At 30.2% G+C, this 24716-nt stretch overlaps 1 protein-coding gene across 1 annotated transcript; it reads right to left on the bottom strand.

Annotated features, from left to right (window-relative positions):
* Positions 1 to 6163: 6163 nt before the first annotated feature.
* On the bottom strand, positions 6164 to 10689 carry LOC117934107. The gene is made up of 4 exons (XM_034855723.1): positions 10636 to 10689; positions 9201 to 9444; positions 7973 to 8066; positions 6164 to 6414 (listed from the first exon to the last, which is right to left on the bottom strand). The coding sequence occupies exons 2-4, from the start codon at positions 9372 to 9374 to the stop codon at positions 6164 to 6166; spliced, it is 519 nt and encodes a 172-aa protein (XP_034711614.1). The 5' UTR covers positions 9375 to 9444; positions 10636 to 10689.
* Positions 10690 to 24716: the final 14027 nt, after the last annotated feature.

Raw genomic sequence — 24716 nt, 5'->3', positions numbered from 1 at the left:
AAACCCAATTTTCTCATTTCTCGCTTCTCAAGTTTTAACTAGTGAAAACGTTGTAAAATGGAAAAGCAACATGAACATTCTCTTCATTAATGAGAGCTACCACTTTATCCTTAAGAAGGATCGTCCTCCAATGCCTCCAAGGCTGTCTCAGAAGAGTACAACCGTTGGGTTGTTGCAAACAACAAGGCCTGCTGATACTTGTTAGCTGCAATGAATGAAGTGCTTAGAACTAAGCACGAGGCCCTTAAGGTTGTAAGCAAGATTGTGGAATCTCTACAACAGATGTTTACACACCCCTTTAAGTAGGCTCACCACAAAGCTGTGAAAGCCACTATGAATGCAAAAATGAAGAATGATTCCTCAATTCATGAGCATGTCCTTAAGATGATTCATCACTTTAATGAGGCTAAAATCAATGGTGTGAACATTGATGAAAAGACCAAGGTTGGCATGATCTTAGAGACACTTTCTCCTGCTTTCCTCCAATGTAGGACAAACAACATCATGAACCATAAGAAATGAAATATGACAGAACTCTTGAATGAGTTGCAAACCTATAAGACCCTTATAAATGATAAGTGAGGCAAGGCAAATATTGTTGAGGCCAATGTAGCTGAAGGAAAAGTTTCTTCTTCAAAGAATAAGAAGAAGAAAACATGTGAGAAAATAAAAGGACAAGATGAAGGCTATTGAGCCTAAATCTAAGGAAAAATGTTTCCATTACAATCAAGACGGCCATTGGAAAAGGAACTATCAAAAGTACCTTGATGAGCTGAAACAAAACAAGAAACAAGGTAAATCAAATTTACTAGTCAGGGAAACATGCTTAGTTGAGAATGATTTCTCAAGTTGGATTATTGATTCAGGAGCATCTAACCATGTTTGTGTTTCTTTAAAGATGCTTGATTCATCGAGGGATCTTAAAGAGAGCTTTCACAATGAGAGTTGGCAGTGGGGCAAGAGTTTCAATGACAGCAATTAGGATAGTACAACTACCATTTTTGTGGCTAGGTTGTTGCTAAAGGTTATAATTCGAAACATTGTTTTAAATATAGGAATCCTTTTAACCAGTAGCCATATTCAAATCCATCAGAGTAATTCTACCTATTGCAGTGTATCTTATTTAAGAGATATTGCAATAGGATGTCAAGATAGTGTTCTTAAACAATTTTCTTAATATTAACATCTATATGATGTAACCAGATTTTTCATAGCAAAGGGCCTTGTGTGTACAAGAAGGTGCAGGGAAGCATGGTGGTCTTTATGATCTTGTATGTTGATGACATTCTACTCATTGGTAATGATGTAGGGTTATTATCATCAATCAAGATCAAGTTGTCTACTTAGTTCCAGATGAAGGATCTAAGAGAAGAATAGTATATTCCTAGGATTAAGGTCTTTAGGGACCGCAAGAATAAGAAACTAGCATTATCTCAAGCTACCTACATAGATAAGCTTTTGGTCAAGTATGTGACATAGGATTCCAAGAAAGGTTTATTACCTTTTAGGCATGGAATTCCTTTTTCTCAAGATCAGTGTCCTAAAACACTTTAGGAGAAAGAGCGCATGCAGTCAGTACCCTATGCCTCTGTAGTGGGTAGTCTTCTGTATGTGATATTATGTACTAGGCCATATATTTGCTTTGAAGTGGGTATGGTGAGTAAATATCAATCTATATAGGTCTAGAACATTGGACAACTATCAAGCATATACTCAAGTATCTTAGGAGAACAAGGGATTATGTGTTTATGCTCCAAAGTGTTTAAGTTTTAGAAGGTGACATGATGGTTGACAAAATACCTTCTGTGGAGAACCTGGTGGATCCCTTCACCAAGACATTGATAGGAAGTGTCTTTGTTGGTCATAAAGATAACATGGGTTTCAGATGAATATCTGTCAAGCTTTATTGGCATGATGCTTTGAGGGCTAGTGGGAAAATGTTAAGATAGAGCCCTTAAAAGCATGACATGATGTAATAAATTTTGGAATTCATTATTTATTTAATGGTGTTCCAGTTTCACTTTTATATATCCTTAATCCATGTATTATACTTTATAAGCATTCTTGCCTACATTCTTTTGCATTGTACGTGACTTAGTTGCATAGAAGATCTAAGTCATGGGTTCCTTGCAAATAAATGACTTGTTCACAACCATTTCGTGGGTCTAAGCAACCCATTAGAGGTTGTAGTGCCCCCACATCCTAATTGGAAGGATGGCTTGTCTTAGTTATGGGGATGGGCTTCCCATGGTGAGTGCACTAGTGTGTATTGTTACACATTAGATAAAACCTACGATGAGTCATGACTTAAGGCTATCAAGTAGTCATGACCTCACTAAGCTACTTCATTATCTTGTCTCTCAACCTTGAGAGAATATTGAGCTTGTGCTAAAGTTAGCAATGACTTCGACCTACAGGTGAGATCGTAATAGTCATATATCCCTATGGATTGAGTCACTATTGATGGAAGCCAATACAATCGGTATTCTCAATAAAGGCACCACGATATCTCTTGGGATTGAGACAGTGTATCCCCTTGGGTGATCCTAAGGAGGTATGTTCATGAAAACTATGGTCATAGTAGTTCCTTAAGTGGAACTTCACATAAGCTCTTTGAGAGCTAAAACATGTTAATTGAACACACAATAGGAGGATCTGTGACTCGAGGATAGTAGAGGTAGTCTTGAAAGGCCGATAGCTAAGAGTAAGTAAACAAGCTATCTGGATTAGGTTAATTAATTAATTAATAGGCCATGTTGGGTTAATTAATCATTAGGACCCAATTTAATTTAAATTAAGTAACCCAAGCTATGTGGACTCAAGTCACTTAAGCCCAATTAAGAACCCTATAAATACCATATAGGAGTTAAGGTTTCTATCACTTTTGTCTTCCACCATCCAGAGAAAAAGAGAGATTCATAACCTCCACCCTTCTTTCTCCCCCACCGAAAGTGTGTCAAAGATAAGGTCAAGTTATTAGGCAGAAAATTGTGGGTTTACAAGACTTCCAACAACTTTGAGGACATCTTCAACACTTGGAATTTAAGGTTTGGGAACATTCAACCCTAAAGGTTAGTACTTTAACCCTAAAAGATCAATTTTCAATTAATTGGTTTTGTTTTTGTTACTTATATCTAGGATACTAACAACAACTTATATAAAAACCATTGTATGTCAATTCAGAATATTTTTGCCTAAGGTTTTTGAAGATTTACTCAGTTTCAAAAAATTTATAAAACATTTTAAGCTCATTTTTATGAAAATCAAGTATGAATGAATGCATGAAAAGTATTTAAACCTTAAGTGCATCCAAAAAGATTCGTCTTACATGATTTTCCTAGACTTGATGGGTCTTCAAGTGTCCAAGTCTTTAATATCTTTGAATCCTTTTTAAATAACTGGAGCTCCTTTTTTGGTTTTTATATTAAAATCTGAAACTTAACTTGGTTTAACCATTAGTTAACTTAACTATGTTTCATTATCATCAAAACTTATTTTGGAGAATCCTTAGACTAGTAAATTAAGTATGTTTGATAGCATAACTTCAATCATAACTTAAAATCAAAAATAACTTTCAAATAGTAAGTTGAAATAGTTTATTTATTCTTAATTTCAAATCTTTTTTACCTTATGTGCTCATGTTTAATGAAACTGTTAGATAACCATGACTCTACATTCACAAATCATTTTTTATAGTAAATATTTTTAATTATCTTATACATCATAATACATGTTTAAGAATAATTTATTACTTAAAATTAATCAAAATAAATAATAGTTAGAATTAAATGAAAGTAAATATGTCAATTTGATTATTTATTTAAGTTAATTTTACTAAACAACTTTAATACTTAAAGTAAAAATTAAATAATAAGTTTTAAATCAACAATTTAAAAATAATTTAATTTAAAATTAACTTAAATCATTAAATAATAACAATTAAGTTTTACTAAACACCCTCTAGTTGTAATATAATTCATAATATAAGAGTTGGTTATAACTTGTACATATATTTTAAGTCATTTTAACTAAAATTTTTACTATTATTCAATATTTAACTACGAAAACCTCTAAATTATTATGTTGTAAGACCCAAAAAAAAAAAAAAATAATTGCATTCAAATTTGGTCAAAATTTTACGTAAGATCTTAAAAGAATTTTTGTCTTTATACTTGACATTACTTAAAGGGATGAATAAATACTCCTTGCAATTAACCCAAAATTCAATTTTATTTTTCAATTATATCAACATTGAGTCTAAGGGTCTCCAAAAAGCCGTGGCCCACGGCCCGAGCCCATTTCTGGATGGGCCAGGCCATGGGCCCCAATTTAGGCCCGCCCGTAGGCCCGCCACTTAAAATATATATATATATATATATATATATATATATTCAAGAAATAGAAAAGGCTACATTAATAAAAATATTCATTGCTAACTATTTATTCATTGAATGTATACATTATATTTGAAAATGTGGGAAAAGTTTACATCACTACAAAAAAAATACTCACTTTTATTTTTTCAAAATCATACAACATTTCTAATATATATATATAACTAATGCAAAATAATTACACAAAAGAGGTCAACTCAGTTGGTAGTTAGCTCTCCTTGAATGCTTATGGATCCATAAAGGGAAGGGTTCAAATCCCTTTCCTTCAAAATCAAAAGTATTTTAATTTTTACCCAAAGCCCGCCCGCCCACCCCGCGCCAAGCCCGCCCAACTTGAGGGCCCACGAGCTGGGCCACGGGCCTTAGATTTACCAAGGGCATGGCCCGGCCCGTTGACCAGTCAACGGGCTCAGTGGCCCGCCCCGAGCTGGGCCATGGGCCTTACTCCTCCGGGCCGGCTGGCCCGTTGGAGACCCTTTGAGTAAGCTTTAATGAGTCCCGTATAAAAGAAAATTCATCTACACCAATGAACATAGATATAACATGGACAAATCACCTAATAATATGCTAGGTATAAAAAATCATGAGTGACATACCAACTAGTGAATAATGGTACACAATTTTACTTGAATGGATGCAATGATACACATTTTACAAGTCCTTGATGCACCAGTTCTATACTCCTTAATCGATCCCTCAAAACCTTTATCGAAGTTTTATGGTATAAATTTTTTACTTTCTTTGAAGATGAATCTTAAAAGGTTTGAGGAATAGAGACATGGGAAGTTATTGAACTACTATTTTTTATGGTTTTCTTTTTCCTTTTTCACAAAATAATTTTTTTTATGCCCAAGATAACCTAGGGCTAGTTTTGAAAAACAATTAGAACTTGTTCGGTCGTGTGATTTAAAAACAATTTTTTTGTTCATAAAAACATAAATTGTTTTTAAAAAATTCTAACACCATTGTTTTTTTAAAATAATTTTTTAAAACAAAGTGAAATAAAAAACAATTTTTAGAGAACAAGAAAGAGTTTTCACCAATTTTTAAAAAACAAAAGGAAAACATGGACCTGTTTGATCATGTTTTCTAATAGTTGTTTTTACAAACTATTTTTATTAAAGAATAAAAAATAGTTTCTAAAAATAAGTTTCAAAAAACATAATCAAACAAACGTTAATCTTTCAATTTTAAAATCACCCCAAGCCAAAATGAAATCACACAAATTTAATAGCCAACATTTGAGCGTGGGACGAGCGAACATTCTCTACAAAAATGCATTACTGAATTTGTTTTTCATGCTTTTTCTCCTTAACTCATGCTAGAATTCATATTATAGACTTTCTACAACCCTGTGATATTATTATTCAACAAACCTTGAAGAAGAGGCTTTATAGAAGGAGATGATTATGACACAGGACCCCTTTGAAGCCAAGTGCCACGGGCCTTGAGTTCCAAGGCTCTAATACTGTAAACTAACATAGCAGGACAAAGTTCTAATATTATTAAGATAATAAATTCAACATCGGAAATTATTATGTAAAACCCTATATTCAACTAGCACTTTGGTCCATTAGCCTTTGAACCTACCATCACATCTCCTTAACTGAAAATCAAAATATCTATTAACATATGCTTGCTAGAAATTAAGAAACTTCCAACGGTAAATGTCACCTAATGGAGCATGTCATCGAATGAGGATCAGGTCCTGTGAGTCCGGGTCAGAACCACAATCAACAGGACCACAATGTAAACAGTGAAAGAGCCCCTCATTTTTGCATGAATGGATCTGCAGTTGCTTCTGTTGTTGCCTTATCACGCTTGCTATTAGGAGCCTGAAACAAGTCATTCATAAGATTCAAGATTTTCTCCACAAGCTCCATGACTTTTGTCTTGGGGCCATCAAAAATCCACTTCAGTATGCTTGTCGCTGCATTGGATTGTTCAGAAATTTCGTTTAAGCTTGAAAGACTATCGTTGACAACACTTTCAGCTGAGCTTGGAAGAGCATTATTTTCAGCTGCATATCATAAATTTTGCACATTCACTACACAATTATAAGATGACACAAGGAAATCCATATAAATGCATCTAATGATGCTTGGTCAAAGTAGATGTCTTCTATGACACGGAGCAGGACCATCTAAATAGAGTCAAATCCACAATGTCATTACTTAATCCAAATGTGCATAGTAACAACTTAAATACAAATATAAAGATTGAACCTGAGTCAATATGGAAAATGCCTGAACTAGATTGGAACAACGAGTTGGTCACAAAATAGGAATTAAATTTTCACCATGTCTGGGCTGTTATTTCCTTCTTTTCCTGGCTGAACTGTCATGACTAAAACCTTTGAGAGCTAAGTTATAATGGTTTCAGTAATTCAATGTGTTCAAATGTGTTCAAATGAGTTCAACTAATGGCTGTGGAATCCAAGTTGCTTGGACTCCAAAGCTTCTTCATGGTTGATAGAGGTTTTTACCATAAGCTGCTTTCTCAAAATTTCTGTTTTTTGGTTTTATAGCCCCCCCTCTAACTTTGTGTAACTTACCCAAATTCTCATCTGTCATGTACATTGTTCCAACCTTTTCAAACCTCTGAGTGTATTCCATAGGAAAATAATGATGGACATATTTCCTATACATACACCATGGAAAGCATGACAGTGATCAACAAGCCTTTCCATGACAATTGTATTTTAGGGTTTTTTTTTTTTTTTCTTCCTTAGGATAGGAAAAGGAAAGAGGGTGATGATTTGGAGATGGCTTACCCCAAAAAATTCTCAAACAGCAGCCTAATGAGAAACAGAAATTATGAGCAATGATGTTTGGTTGAGGTTCATTCTTGCACAGTGGAGGAGAGGGAGAAACAAGTAGCAAAGAATGGTAAAGAATATAAGGAATTTTGACGTGCCATTAAAGATCAAACAATACATATGGTGCTCAAAGAGTCTGATCCCAATACAAGAAGCTCAATAACATTTGCTCTATATGTAAAAAGAGAGACAAGCCCATTCTGAATCTGCATTTGTCGGAACATTGCCACATTAAAATTTTCAAACAGTGATATGGAATTGAAGGATAAACACGGAAGGAAAAGAAAATAAAAGGAGAATTACACGGAAGGAAAGTAAAATTGGGACGTCCCAACACCTAGTCAACCATGAATTTTCAGGTAGCAACGACAAACGAAAAAGGATGAGCAGATCAGGTTTAACAGAATTTGGTTAGAAGTGCTTCGCAATCATAGCAGAAGGATTGCTGTTCAGCCATTCTATCAAATACCTTCCAAACTATAATAAAATAAAATAAAAACCAACAACAACAACAACAATAATTTGTGCCATGAAAGCGAATTAAACCTTCTAAAAGTTAATTCTCAACCAAAACAGGATTTCCATAGCAAGAAAGCAAATTCGAAGTTATGAAAATTCGTTCTGCTAGGCAACCATATTAACATCTTTTGATATATGAGATATGATTATGTCTTGGTAGATATAACATATCATTGTGAGTTCCAAAATATACTAATCACATAAGCTTCATTAACTAATAAATATCAACCTCCATACTCACCTTCATAGAATAACTCTCGAAGCTCCTTTACTACTTCATTGTTCAAGACAGCATCCCAAACAGTATTATCAGAAGATAAGGAAATAACCATCCTCTACAAAATAAATGAATAAACAAAATAAAACAAATTAGACTAATGTGAATTAGATTTAAATGTCAAAAAAGAAAAACCACCATACTTTAACTCTTCCCAGGAAAAGGAGTGAAGAACCTTATTACTACTTTATTTTGATATATACTTATAAAATTTGGTCTTCATATTACACTACCAACTAGTGGGTTCAAATTCTATGCAAAATGCAATTAACTAGTTCAATCCTCATGGATGCATAAAATAACATTAGATAGAATAGATGATCGATGTCACGAAATTAGGCATCTCCTAAATAAGCAAAGGAGAAAAAAAAAACTTTGGAAGCTTGAAAGAATGTAATCATATTGCACAAAGGAGCTATACAATCTACACTATAATGTTGAAAGACTGCATGAGTTAAAGCTTTTTCCTTGTCCCATATTGAAAAGGAATAGATGTTTAGAAGGGACGTTGAATCCCATAATCTGTCTCATAGGCTTGTGGACAATAGTGGGAGACCCATGTGCATACATGAGGCCTAAGCGCACCAAGTACGATTTCAGGCTCAAAAGCCATTTAACTAGGAGGAGAATTCTGAATACAATTTTGATTTCTTCCTATTTCCCACTTTGGTGCCTCATATTAAATTTTCCAACAGATATACCATGTGGTTCGGCATATTCTATTCTAAATACAATTTTCATTTTATTCCTACTTTTGGTGCCTCTATGCAGTTCTGAAGTATCCTATATACACGGTTCTAGAGTGTTCTAAATATATTCACACATGGTTGAAACTCATATTGAATTTCCTACAGTGATGGTACACGGTTCTGGAGTATTCTAAATACAATTTCGATTTTATTCCTTCCTTTGGTGCCCCATATTTATTGTTCAGCTGAAGAAGTTGAAAGGATCGAAAAAACAAGTTTAAGCTTATGCATCAATTTCAACTTTAAAATCAAGAATGTCATAAAATTAGCTAAAAATAATTCAAGTATCAGGAGAAAAATGCATCAGTTTATTAAATTCTTGAATTGTAAATGTTAAAGAAACTAGGAAAATGTTGTTTCGATCTCACAACATTTCAAACTTCCACCCATTTGAGATAATAAAATCTTGGTTAGGAATGTGTAATAGTATAACTATAAAGAACCTGAATAGCCGTGTCGCTCTGCAACAAATGGAAAGCATCATAAACTCTGTTAGATCCATGAGTCTGCGACACCATTGGATTACATAATTGTAGTGACGGCTCTCGCCAATCTGACTCTGAAATTGAAGGAACTTTAAGTATCGAACCACCAGTAGGACTTGAAATTGCATCCATTGCCTCCTTATCAGAATTACAAGCAAATTTATCCTTATTGAACTGTGAGTCTGAAGATGGACCAAGGGCCCTGCAGGCAAAACCATCATCAACAAAGGCTTACACATTGGAAAATTGTAAGAGCACAATGCCCAAATTATAGACCAATACTTAGAATCAATTGTTGCCAATCAGAAATTCATATTTTTAAACATATTTATTATTCTTCATTTCAGTTAGAAAAAATAAGATTAAAAAAAAAAAAAAAAAAAAAGATGAAGGCCACTGGAAGGTTGTAGGACTCATGCTCTTGTTATGATCGAAAACCACATATTAGGCTGGATCATATCTTCATTCTCCAAATATAAGGTTATCTCATTTACTAAGGCTACTTTGGTTCCTGGAAAGTTCTAAGAAAAGAAAAAAAAATTGTTAAGAAAAATTTCTCTCATATTTGGTTTTACCATGGAAAATACCAAAAAAAAAATAATAATAAAATATAATTAAAATTTATCAAAAATTTATATTTTTAAAAATTATTTGATCTTTATATAATAAAGGAAAATAAGTATTAAGTTTGAATAAGCATTACAAAAATAATTTATTAAGTTTAAACCTATTTTTATTTTCCTTCTATTTTCTTTCCCTCATATTTTCTCTCAAATTTCTCGAGAACCAAATATAGCCTAAATCTCTTATAAGAGACACCATCTTTGTAAGTTGGGCATTAGGGATAGGATAGGGGACCAAAGTGAAAATCTTTTAACTGCAACTTTGGAATTTTCTCAAGAGAAAATTATTAATGACCCACTAATGGCAAATGTTCTGCTCACCTGAAGAACCACCTAAAGACTCATGTTTTAAATCTTTCCCTTCGTTTTTATTATTTTCAATGCCGTATTGGGCTGCTCTCTTACAAAAGATGTTAAATAAACTCATCCTATTTGGGGGATACCCTAATGTTTAACCTTATATTCATCATCAGCATCAACATCACCATCGCCATCGCCATCATCATCATTTGACTTGCCAACTTAACAAGCAACTACTATGCCATGATTCAGCTTTATCCCTTCTTTTCCTATCAACAATTTACTTTTCCCATTTTAAAATTGCTATGTCTTCTATGCTTCTGAAATGTAAACAAGAAAATTAAATTATAATTAAAAAATAAAAAAATAAAAATAAATAAAAAAGCTTATGCTACCCCTCAAACAAATGAAGATAATGCAACAAAACCCATGAACAAGAGAGTGAAGAATCACATAATAAAAGCGCTTACCGTTGCAAATCGAGAGAGTATTTCGCACTTCATCCTCAGAAGCACAGAGCCAAGACAAAATCATCACAAAGCCCACATGGCAGTTCATCCTCAGTACTCCCATCCACAGACAACCATTCAAACTCATCGCAGTAAGATGGAGAGGTAAAAGGAGGGCAAGAGGGGGGAGTGGTGGGCGGAGTAGAAGTGGCAGAGATGGGAGCAAGATTATGTGGAGAAAGGGTGAAGGAGAAGAAGCAGAGGAGAGTGAAAGGAGATTAGAGGAATTGGGCTTGTGGGTGGGTCTTGAAAGCAGTAGAGTTAGCAGAAGCAGTAGAAGTGTTGGTGTGGTAACAGTAGCCCTTGCGACCACTCTGCCGACCGTCTTCAACATGCTGTTGCCACCGCTTCCTCCCATGCCTTTGCTGCTCCCAAAGGATCTCTGCATCTCCTTCTATATCTATAAATCTCCACACAGATTTGATCTGTGTACACTTAGACTGCTCCCCAAGAGGAAGGCTCTGAAAGAGAATATATGCATACCATTTTTGGCTGAATTGGCAGATGGTTTCGAGGGTATTTTGGCTTATCCCCATCAATGCCTTTATTCGGTTGTTTTTGGTGTATGCGCATATTTTAATATATTTCTTTGGTTGACGTGTGACTCCATTTTATCAACAAGGTTTTATGTTGGATCATGCACGATGCACCATTCCTTGTTTAGAACCATTCAATTTTTTTTTAATACCTGTTTTTAAATAAAATATTTATTTTAAAAAAGTTATTTGTTAAAACCCAATTTTTAAATTAAACCTCCCACCCTTTTCGATGTCATTGAACAAAAATATAATCATTATTTTCTTATAAAAATAACACTCTCTTAAATCTATATATAAATACTTGAAATGATAAAAAATATTTAATCAAAAATAGGTTAACTTCCAAAAAAAACATGAAAATAGTTAGATTTATGATTTGGGATTATTTCATCTCTTTTAATCAAATATTAAAAAAAAATAGTACTTACAAAAATAATTTAAAATTTATTGCAATTAAAAAACCATTATCATTATTGTCATATTTCAAATATAAAATAAATGATTCATTAAAGAAATGAAAAGATCTCAAATTTGTAAAATTAATCTTCCCTTTTGAGTTTAAAGAGTAACTCATTTTTTACATAAATATCATTTTAATATTTCAACTATTTACATATATTTTTAAAACAAAATATTATTATTATAAGAAAATAAGTGAAGACATTCTTTCCAAAACGGGCATTTTCTTTTTTCTCATAAAAAATAGAGGATTAGTTTCATAAAATAATCCTAAAATGAAAAAAAAAAAAAAAAAACAATATGATATTATGATATAATTATATAATCACATAGTATTTAAACAAACTTTAAAAAATAATTTTAATATAAATTTTAAATATTAAATTTAGTATTTTAAAAGACAAGTTTAAAATTCATTATTTAAAGTGAAATTATTTTTTCAAAAAATAATTTTCTAATCGAATTTTTGTAAACTTTAAAATCAAAAATAATTTTGGATATTATATTTTTAAAAACTGGTTTTTTTTTTTTTCAAAATCTCTCCACAAAAGCAAAGTTATTAATCCATAAGAAAAATAAAAATAAATGAAATAAATAAATAAATAAAAACCCAAAATCATCTCACATAAATAACCAAATAGAAAATATTAAATTTGATAGCCTTTTCGGTTTCTCAAAGCCTATCGTAAAGTCCAATCATTATCATCTTTTCCTAAACTAGTTATGCATACTTTTATTTTTTATGGTATAGAAGATATGGTAAGAAATCAATTTGGACTTCTAATGACAAGCGTTCAATAATTACCTTAAATAAATTAACATAAATATGAAGATTTTATGGCATGTTTGCTAAACTTTTGAGGAAAGGGAATAAGAGGAGAGAGAAAGAGATTGAATTTATGACACATTTACTAAACTGTTGAGGAAAGGGAATAAAAGGAGAGAGAAGGGGAATTACAATAAAAGAGAATAAAAGGAATCCTAACTATGCCTTTGATTTTATTTTTATTTTTTCTTTCTAATGCAAATCTCAAATTGAATCAAAATTGAAAATTTTAAGAATTTATTTCAAAAAGTTGCCTCAATATTTTTTAGAAGTCTTTCCGAGAAAGAATTATTATTACTATTATTTTATTACATACAAATAAGTTTTAAAATAATCGTATATTAATAATAAAAAAAGGCAACAGTTTTCTATTTCTAAAAACAAAAAAATTATAATTTTAGATGAGATTTGGATAAAATATGTATATCCTTAAATATTATATTTTATTTAATAAAAAAAATACCTATTACATGATATTGAAAAATGGGAAACTTCAATATTATATCTACTATATACAATATTTTAAAATAGTTTATCCAATGTGATTTTGGATATTATACTTACATTTAGTTTATAAAACAAGTGGAACGGATATATAAAAGATTATAACTAATAGATTTTATCATTTCTCTTATTTCATATTTGATTAAGTCTAGAATAAGACGAATAATGAGGTAATTTATCTATCTCATTTCTGATAAAATATAGGATAATAGACTGTTTGGTCTTATTGTCGGATTTAGCCTTCGACCTGTTGGATCTATCTCTTTTCGAATTATGAACGAGAAAATTTTATATATTTATCACCCCGTGAGGATAAGTCCTTAAAGGTTTTGGGTTTGACACCCTATAGAAGGAGAGTTGTATCTCGCTTTAGGTTGTTCATGACTAAAACAAATAATGATAAAATAAAATTACGGTTTCCTATGTTTTTTTTAAGGGATAAATTTATTCACTTCTTATAAGATTTTAGTCCATTAAATGAGTTATTTAATAAAATTTCAAATAAATAAAGATTACGTACACTTAACCAAATCCTAAGAGGAGGTGGGTGAGATTAACCCTATTAAAAATTAATAAAAAAATTTTATTTTTATTTTTATATACCACTCACATGATTTATAATTATTTAAAACGTTGATGTTCTTTTGACCTTAAAACTCAAACCTTACACTTATGCAATATGATTTTCTAAAACATATATACAATTTTAAACTTCATTCTATACATAAAACAAAACATTTTCAATTTCAATATGTTACCATGCAAATATATTGAGGATAAAAATAAAATAAAATAAAAATAACAATAAACTATAAGTCAAAATACACAATATTAAAGTCGGTTTGATAATGATTTAAAAAAATATTTTTTTATTTTTTTAATATTTAAAAATTTATTAAAAATAATATAAATATTTTATAAAATCACTATCAAATAAACTCTTAAAATGCATTTGATAGTAATTTTAGAAAGTGTTTTTAGTCTTTCTAATACTTGAAAAATAAAAAATTTCAAAAATACTAAAAACACTTTTTAGAATCAGTATCAAACACACTTTTAGTTTTACTTCCAATATTTCTAAAATTTCAAACTTTAAATATATTCCTTGAAAAATCTCTACCAACTTATTGAATTTTATAGAAATGAATCTAAATTGGGGAAGCCCAAATGACATGAATATGATATAAAAATAACAAATAATAATAATAATAATGTTAGAATAAAACTTTGGAAGTTTTGAATTAAAGCCAAATGTAGGGTACGAAAATGATTTATGGATTCAGGAAATGAAGATGCCCTGGAAAGCGTTCCGTTCATTGTAAGCCAAATGCTTTGCCGTTGTTTCATCCCAACCCAACCAAAAGCTTTGTCTTCTCTCCTCTGTCTCGCTATCTTCTTCTAAATATTAGGAGGAATTTTTGCCCTTCAATCATTCTTAATGTATGTGAACTTTTGTCTTTGTACACGTGGTATTTTTTTTATTTTACTTGGAGCATTCTAATAAATATATTTGGCTATATTCCTTCACTTGACTTTTAGTTTCAAAACTTTAGGTAAATTACCAAAGTATATACTTATAGATAATATTAAAAACATTACTAAATTCAAATCTTCTTTTCTACCCATATACATATAGTGTACACATCGAAAAAGTTAAAAATCATTCATGGGAATGATGCGGACGATATTGAAATTTCAACTTCTAGTCAGCACTTGTAACATCATTACTAATTTACGTGTCCCAGGGGTTTGTTTCAATTTATAATTAAATAATAATTGATTGTTAGTTGTATTCGAGGTTTGAAACATCGATAAATACAGATATATCGTTATTTGAATTTTATAAATATATCAAAAATATTGATAGATATTTTAACAAAAATATAGATAAAACATAATTATTTAAAATTCAATGGGAATTAAAAGATTTAACTCTTCCAAAACCAATTAAACCTTTAACAACTCCTTCAAAAACTATACAACATACAGATGGTGCTATTCAAGTAGAATTTAGTCCAGCCTCTAGATATTCATTTAGTCACGATTTTATATCTGCAAGACCTTCTACTTCAAATCCTAGTCTAAATGGTGTTGATTTTACTCCAAAAATTCCTATTCCTATATATCAGCAACAAGAATCTCCTCCTGCATCACCCACTCATTTGGATATGTATCCTAATAAAGTCAATATTATTCAGAAGAAAAATTATAAAAAGACTCATTTTACTCCTAATATAGAATGGATAAAATCATATTATTTTGCCTCTTATAATAATACTAAAAGAGCTTATTTTCAATCATTTTCCCCTCAAACTAGAAATGCATTAAGAAAACAATATGAAAAATATATGAATCAAAAGAAAATTACTATTCCTTTTTTCTATTGGTTTTTCAAACTTAAAAAACAACGAAAACAAATTATAACTTTAAGAGATAAAGAAGGACATCAATTAACAATAAAACACTCAGAACATATTCAAAAAAGAATTTTAACAATAACTTCTGAATTAGGTTCACAACCACCCTTAAATAATCATCAATTTAATTTTGATAATAATTCAATCTCTGCATCACCCTTCAAAATTCCAAGAACCAAAGATGAACAAAGTCTCATAATTTACAAGGATATTAGACAAGTTCAACAACAATTAAATTATACAAATCATTTTCTTCAACATCTAAGTCAACAAACAACAAAAATTTCTAAATTTTTGTTTTCTTTTGCCTCGGGAGGGAAGATAGGAGAAACAGAAACATTAACATCAAAATCCTCAAAAATTTCCTCAACTTTATCATCATCATCATCATCTAAATATTTAGAACAACCTTTTATTATTCCTATAAATGCTGCAAAATCAAATATTCAATTATCCACACCAACAGAAATAATGCTAAGAGAAATACAAATTAGATTAGATAAACTCAATATTAACGGTGTTAAGAATCAAATCCAAACTATAACAAAAGGAAAATCATAAATAAATAAATTAGAAGAACAATTTAAAATGTCTCCTGATTCAATAGAAAAACCTCCTGCAACAGTCAATGCAATTTCTAATAATTTTGTAAGTAGAAAAAATTATTATTCAAAACCCTCTTTTCCTGACGTTTAATTAGAAGATAGAAATTATCAATTAGCTGCTAGTTATAATGGTAGTAGTTTTTATGAATGGAATATAGATGGAATGAGTGAACATCAAATAATTAATTTACTTCATGAAATGATGATGGATGCTAATGCTTATAGAATCAAGACTAGTAATTCTGACTTTCATGCTGCCGGTGCCTTAGTAATAGGATTCACTGGTTTACTTAAAGGATGGTGGGATCATTATTTGAGTCAAAATGATAGAGAATACATATTAAATGCAAAAAAGACAATAGTTAAAGAAGAAGGAACATCAGTCCAATTCTATGAAGAAGATGTTGTCAATACATTAATATTTGCAATAACAAAACATTTTATAGGAGATCTAGTTTATTTTCAAGAAAGAACTTCTGAAATCCTTAATAATCGTAGATTCCCAACACTTCAAGATTTCAGGTGGTATAAAGATATGTTTTTGGTCAAAGTTATGACAAGACATGATTGTGGAAGTCATTATTGGAAAGAAAAATTTATATCGGGCTTACCCACTTTATTTGCAGAAAAAGTTAGACAACGAATAAGAAATATTCATAATGGTAGAATTCCTTATGAGTCATTAACATATAGAGAATTAATTACTTTTGTCAATAATGAAGGATTAGCCCTTTGTACAGATCTTAAATTAAAGAGTCAAATGAAAAAAGAAAAACAAGATAGTAAAAAATAATTAGAAAAATTTTGTTCATATTATGGTTATGATACAATAGTTGCTCCTTCAAAAAGAAAAAATAAAATAAAAGGTAAAAAACCATACATAGAGTCAAAATTTCAAAAGAAGTTTGTAAAATCTACTCCTAATAAATCAAAATCTTCAAATAAACCAACTTTAAAAAAGAAAACTCCAACATGTTATAAATGTGGAAAAGTAGGACATTACTTAAGAGATTGTCAATCAGAAAACAAGATCAATTCATTATAAATAAGTGATAAACTTAAAAATCTAATGATAGGATTAATGATTGATAAAGAAAATGAAGAATCAAGTGAAAATTATGACTTAGAAGAAGACAATCAAATACAAATAACACAAGAAATATCAAGTGAAGAGTCAAGTCTAGAAGAAGAATTAGATAATCAAAACGATTGTGATGGTATTTGTGCATGCTCATATAAATCAATAAATGTGATTTCAAAATATTCAACAACTTCTTTTAACATCATTATTCGAAATTATGTGCCTCTCATAAACTCAATATATTTTCAATTTTGGTACGATAAAGACAAAACCATTAGATATTTGTTTTATTCTTCAATAGAGATACTAAAATTTGAATTTTGTCTACAGATGGAGCGAGAAAGGATTACATTTGGGAAATTTACTCTTCCAGTAATTCCTAAAAGTAATCTGTCATTCCAGATTCATAAAGATATAGAAGGATTAGACAAATCACAAAAATGCATTTTAGACAATCTCTGGAATGCAAAAAGTGATATTCAAAAGTTGGAAACTTTAAATGCCTTATCTTTCCATTTTAAACAGTTAAATGATAAATTAGAAAGTTTTTCTAACCCTTCAAGTTCTAATATACATTGCATCCCAATGAATACAGATCTTGAAAATTTCATTTGCAGGGAAAAAGCAGAAGATTCCAAAGATACATTTTCAAAAGCTTTTCAAAATGAATTTCAAAAAGAACTTTCAAAACAAAATGAAGATTCAAAACTTTCTGAGGAAAGCCAAGAATTTCAAATTTCTAGATTTTCATTTTTCAAGCTAAAGAATTTGGATCTTCTTGAAAGCATTAGACAAATGATCTGTGAAAAGGATAAAGCTATAGGGGAAGCAAAGCAAGAGCATATTATGCAATTTCTTATTGACTGTAGCACTTTTGGAATTACTATTCAAGGGATGAGCTTCACCTGGATTTCTTATTATGATAACACCTATAATAATTATCCAAAGACCGATCCCTTGTGTAAGGAAATTCCATTAGAAAGGCATGACTGTAAGTGTGCTCTTATTTACAGTATTTGCAAAGCCAACATTGACCTAGACAGTTACAAACCAATAATCATTGAATTCAACAATGAGTCAATAGAGCTAACTCCTTCTCTTTTCATGGATTATAGAGTTCTTTATCAACTAATTTTCTCTCATCCTGATCAAACCAATGGATTTGGAAGAAAATTAGCAGTCTGTGTTTTAAATGCCTTCATTAGGGATTTTAAATCAGTTGAACTCATCATAGAAAGCAAACCTCCTAAATGGTTGAATGATGGAGGAGTTTACCTTGCTCAACACTTCATCCTTCTCAAAGCCAATCAAAGAAAATATCAATTGTTTGGTACAGAGTGCCCTTGGCCTTGTACTAAATTTGTCCTCAAAAAACAAATCAGACATTGGAGGTCGAGAATGATTTCAAGAAATCTTGATGCTGAGATTTATAGTTCTTCTAACTATAATCTCATTGCTGGAGACAACATTCAAAAAATCATTTCTTCAATCTATCTTCCAGAAGTCCCTCTTCTTTTCCAGACTCAATTTACTTATCTTGTTGATAAGTACAAAAAGGAATATGTTCTTGAAGAAGAAGTCAGACAAACTTTTGAAAAATATCTCTTAGAAATGCTCAATTAAGAGATATCAAGAATCTTTTGTACATTTGTAATTATCCGATAAAAAAAAAAAAAGACAATTATGTAAAGTCTGAAAGTATATAAAAATAAAAAAGAAAAAAGAAAAAAAAAAGAAAAAAGAAAAAGGTGAATAGTGTTTTTTGTCTTTCACTATGACTCAAAAGCAAAATAGTGACTCAAATGCAACGTGATGAAAAAGAAAAGAAAGAAAGGAGACAAGAAGAATTTACCTTCTGCACAAACCTCATGCTTCATACACGTGGAAAAGGATTCAAAACTTTTCAAAATTGCAAGACTCAAAGTTCTCTTGAAGTCCGGAGCCTCGCCTATAAATAGAGCCTCAACGATCTTCATAAGGCAGAGTTTGGAAAGAGTTGGGAAGAGAGCTTCAAGAGCAGAAAAAATTGAGAGAGTGCAAAATTTTTTAGAGTTCAAAAAATTTTCTCTTGTAATTTTCTTCTTTCAGTTTGAGTCATCCCTCTGCTGTCAACAGCCTGTAATCATCAACTTTCTGTATTAGGTATATTTTCAATAAACAAAATTTTCAGATTCAAATATTTGCGTTATTATGTTTAAATTTCTGCAATTAATTAGACAGTATTAGACATTAAATATTTCTGTTTTTATGTTTAGAGATAATTAGACAAAATTAATTATTGCTCGCATGAATTAATTATTGCGTGCATGAAAATATTTAGAGAAACTCTAAAAAAAATATAAAATAAATAAATAAATAAATATGTATGTATATATATATATATATATATATATATATATATATATATATATATATATATATATATATATATATATATATATTAAAGTTATTTTTTAAGTATAATTTATATAGGTATGGTTAAAGAGAAAAATATCCGTAGGTAAGGATATGTCGATATTAATAATTTATTTATATAATTAAATTCATTTTAATTTATAAAATATTTGAACTTAATTATTTTTTTTATATTTTAGTATTTTTTATTGAATTTATATTTTTAATATTTTAAAATAAAATAAAATAAAGAGGATAAATATAAAAATTTTAAAAGTGTAGTGATAGTAATTTTTTAAAATAAGATTAATGAGATAATAATAATAAATTTAATATTAAAACTATAATTTATTTAATTTAAATGCATTCAATAATGTAAAATAAATTATGATGTATATATGAATTTTTAATATTTATATTTTTTATATTTAATTATCATATAAATGATATTAAAAAAATATTTATGAAGAAAATTATAATGTAGTTTTTATACATTAATTAATTAATTAATTAAATTTTAAAATAATTTAATTAGAATTTATTTGTTTATTTTTTAATAATGAACTTTAACATATATATATATATATATATATATATATATATATATATATATTAATAAAAGTGAAGATGGTTCGGTGGTAAGTAAGCTTGAACCTAAGCCTTTTGCTTGGGTTTGAATCCCTGCAGTAGCCGGGTAAGAATTGAAAAAACAGAAATTTTCAACAAAATCCAAAAAAATGTTGGAAGTTGCTTGTCCAATTTCAAACCTTGGTTGTATTCCGCATTTGAAATCCCTTTCTAAAAAGTTATTAGAAATAAGTCATTTTTCTAAAATCAATAAACTTTAAAGCTATGTTTGGTTTTTAAATAAATAAAAAATTGAGGAAAAATGTGAGAAAAAAAAAATTAGAAAGGAAAGATAGAAGGAAAGTAAAAGTGAAACAAAATAATTTTAAAAATATTAAATAATAAATTATTTTCATATGCTTCTTTATACTCATTTGACTTATTTTTTTCCATTCTATAAATATTAAATAATTTTAAAATGTATAAATTTGTAACTAAATTTAATTATATTTTATTTTATTTTTATTTTTTTCATAGTGAAATTAAATATAAGAAAGCCATTTTTTTAACATTTTTTTTCTTTTCTAAGTACTTTTTGAGAACCAAACATAATGAAGTTGACTAGTTTATGCCACCATAAACTAGGAGCTTAAGCAGGGATTATTAGAACCCATAAGAAAATACTGACTCCATCAGAATCTAATTTTGAAGTTGACCACTCCACTAAAGAGAGTTAACTACATCCCAATATCCTATGAAATTACAACGAAAGAAAGTTCAGGTTCATGATCTACTATTCATTGCATGTAGACTCCCCATGAACTGATATCTGTAATCTAATAGGATAATGCTATTAACCCATCAAGATTACCTTTTTAATACTTGAGTTACAAATCCCTTTATTATGTTATCAACTAACATACTCTAAGGTGGTGTTTGTTTTTTGGTTGAATAGAAAAAACCAAAATATTTGGCTTTTTCTATTCAGCTAAAAGTAACTTCTTGACATCATCCAACATAACTAAAATAAACTTGTTATCAATAGGTTAGTTTAGTTATGTTGGATGATGTCAACATGTTACTTTTAATTGAATAGAAAAGGCCAAATATTTTGATTTTTTCTATTCAGCCAAAAAACAAACACCACCTAACTCTAAGAAGTATATGTCAAATTTTACTAAAATAATTATTGCGACCACAGATTTCATGATCATATGTCCTTTGGATATCACTCAAGGAACATGTTGTCTCAATCCCATGAGATGTCATGGTGCCTTTATTGAGAATATTTATTGTCACCAACTTTCATGAACAATGACCCAATTCGTAAGGAATATATGGCCACTTTAAGGTTTTACCCATAGGCCAAAGCCTCATGTTGGTTTCAACACAAACTCAATATCCTCTCAATGTTGAAAGTCCATGCAACATAGCAGTTTGGTGAATCATGACAATCTAATGGCCTTACGTCGCGATTTACCATAGATCAAATCTAATGTGTAACCATACACGATAGTATACTCATCATGGAAACTTGATCTCAATGGCTAAGACAAGTCATCCCTTTAATTAGCAGGTAGTGCATTATAGTTTGTATTGAATTGTCCAAATCCATAAACCGATTGTGAATAACTTATCATTTTGTAAAAAAATCATGACTTATATCCTCTATGCAATTCCTAATGCACTCTAGTTATGTATAATGCAAGTAATGTGTGTTAAATGTTCAAATCAATGTCAATATATAAAAAGGATTAACAAGGGGATAATAAAGTTTAACTTTGTTACATCATGTCTTGCTTTCAAGAAATCAATCCTAACAAACTCGTACTAGCCCTAAATGTACATTGGGTTTCGTAGAAAGAATATACTCCATAGCCATATCACCTCTCTGAACTATCTCACAAAATATATATTGTGCCACAAGGAAATACCCTTTTGTCCTATAAGGAACATCTTAAGCCGAAAAGTTTCCTTTGTTACTTTAGAAGTAGCAACAAATACCATTTAGAGCATACATGTCCTAAAGGTAGGCCTACGAGAGTTCTCATCAGACTGAAAGTCTAATTCCTAGTATCTAAGGAATACTAAATCAACACAAATACTCACAAGCATGTATTCCCTCGTTCTCCTAAGATACTTCAATATATACTTGATGTATGCCCAAAGCTCAAATCTTGAATTGTACTAATATTTACTCACTATTCTTACAACAAAGCAAATGTTCGGTCTAACACATAACATTGCGTGTACATAAGGCTACTCATTGTAGAGGCATAGGGTATTGCTTTAATGCGATTTCTCTCCTCAGATATCCAAGAACATTAATTTTGAGAAAGACAACTCCAAACTTAAGGGTAGCAAATCCTTCTTGGAGTTCTACATCATGCACTTGACCAAATGCTTTTTAGTGTAGGTTATATAGCGTAATTTACCTATTCTTGCAATCTAAAGGACCTTAAACTCAATAATATATTGCACTCCTTCTAGATTTCATCTAAAATTGAGTAGACAACCAGATTTTGACTAATGACAATGTCCCTACATCATTCCCAATGAGTAGATTGTCATCTACCTACAAGATCTAAGAGTGTCACCATGCTTCCCTGTGTTTTCTTGTACACACAAAGCCTTTTGCTATGAAAATGTCTAGTTGCATTATATAGATGCTAACATTAAGAGTACCCTGATGGATTTGAATATGACTAATAGTGAAAAGGTTTCCCATAGTCAAAACAATGTTTTGAATTATGACTCTTAACAACAACCTGGCGACATAATTCTCAACTTATTCATCTACTCTTATGTTCCTCTTATATACCAACTTACACCTATGAGTTTTTTCCTTTGAAGTCCTTCTACATAAACCCACACTATGTTAGAATACAAAGAGTCTAACTATACCTTCATAGCTCTTTTTCATAAGTGAGAACCAACACCATTCACTGCTTTATCATAATCTATAGGATAGAAACCTCTCATTATGATGAGGTACTAGTGTACTAGAAGTCATAGGAATGGTATGTTTCTAAACCTCTGGATTCATAGTATCCTATGCAATATGAGACTATCTTCTATAGTTTTCCACTCTATATCACTCATTGCCTTATTACTTATTTTATAGTCATTATTAGAAATCTAGTATTTATATCAGCAAACGCCTTCTAATTATCTTTATTATAAAATAAAAAATAACCCATAAAACCTATTGGATATTCTATAAACTAATATATCTCTTAAAAAAAAAAAAAAGGTAAGACACAATCTACAAGACATACCTTAAAAGAATATGGAAAGTGATGAGAAACTAATTATTAATCTTACTATGTACAATTCAATAGAGATTGTAGTGTACTACCTCTTAATTGAAGGGATGACTTGTCTTGGTCATCGAGACAAGTTTTCCATAGTGAATGCACTAGTGTGTACAAACACATTGTACATGACATATAGTGAATCATGACATAAGGCTATTAGTTGTCATGATTCATCAAGTTACTATATTACATGAACTCTCAACCTTGAAAGGATATTAAGTTTGTGCTGAAATCAATAGGAGTCTTTGACCTAGACTATAAGTGGTCATATATTTCTTATGGATTGGGCCATTATTGATGGAGACTAGTGACAATAGGTATTCTCAATAAAGGCCTATGATATTTCAGAGGATTGTGAAAGATGTGTCCCCTTGAGCTAAATAAAGGACATATGATCATGAAATTTGTTTTTATAGTAATTTTTTAAGTAGAATTTAACATATGCTCTTTATGAGCTAGATTTTGTCAATTAATCATATAATAGGAGAATATGTAACTTAAGGATTAAAAAGGTAATCTTAATGGGTTGATAACATTATCTTGTTAGATTATAGACACTAATTTATGAAAAGTCTACATATAATGAATAGTAGGTCATGTACTCAAACTTTGTCTGATTGTAATTGCATATGATACTAGAATGTAGTTGACTCTTTTTAGTGAAGTGTTGAGTCAACATTATAATTAGATTATGAGATAGTCAATATTTTCTTATGGATCCTAGTAGTCTCCACTTAAGCTCTTAGTTCATTTTGTCATTTTATTTCACTATATTAGCTCTAGAGAGCCTAAGGATAGATAACATACACCTTACGAGATCCAGAGCTAGGAAACGAAAGAATCTGGGGTTCCCAACGTTTTGTTCAATTTTGTTCCGAGACTCTACACCACTTATGTAGCAAGGGAAAGACCTTGAGATGAGATTGTGAGGCTCTGATGTCAAACTAAGTTGTGGAGTATGCTTTATAGTGACTTAATGGGATGACTAGGAGATAAGCTCTTTAGTATTGTGATCTAGGATACTAAAACTTTGAAGACCATGTAGATGTGGGGGCTCACAAGTAGTACGCTTATGTCTAGGTAATTGATTGACCATAAATATGTCTAGACTTATGATTGCATGTGTTATATCTCATATGTTTTTCAATGCTATTATGATTATTTTTTGGTATTTTTTATTTACCAAATTTATTATAGATATGTTTTAGAATTGTTCTTTAATGTGGATTGTTCATCCAAACGCTTATGTATCATGACTATTCGTTGGACCTTTTATTCATTCCATTCAATTTTTTTTTTTAGATGAGGAGTTCATAGGTCTAGTTGAGGTTGA

Source organism: Vitis riparia, chromosome 16 (assembly GCF_004353265.1).
Source record: "Vitis riparia cultivar Riparia Gloire de Montpellier isolate 1030 chromosome 16, EGFV_Vit.rip_1.0, whole genome shotgun sequence".
Taxonomy (NCBI): domain Eukaryota; kingdom Viridiplantae; phylum Streptophyta; class Magnoliopsida; order Vitales; family Vitaceae; genus Vitis; species Vitis riparia.
Note: the sequence above shows the minus strand (reverse complement) of the source record. Positions and strands in the feature narration are given on the sequence as shown.

What these genes read in the sequence shown, in the direction of transcription:
- LOC117934107 (XM_034855723.1), bottom strand. Translation starts at nt 9,374, where the DNA reads ATGGATGCAATTTCAAGTCCTACTGGTGGTTCGATACTTAAAGTTCCT. An exon ending in AGAGCGACACGGCTATTCAG is followed by an intron (nt 8,067 to 9,200) that starts GTTCTTTATAGT and finishes TTTATTTTGTAG; the next exon opens with AGGATGGTTATTTCCTTATC. An exon ending in TCGAGAGTTATTCTATGAAG is followed by an intron (nt 6,415 to 7,972) that starts GTGAGTATGGAG and finishes TATGATATGCAG; the next exon opens with CTGAAAATAATGCTCTTCCA.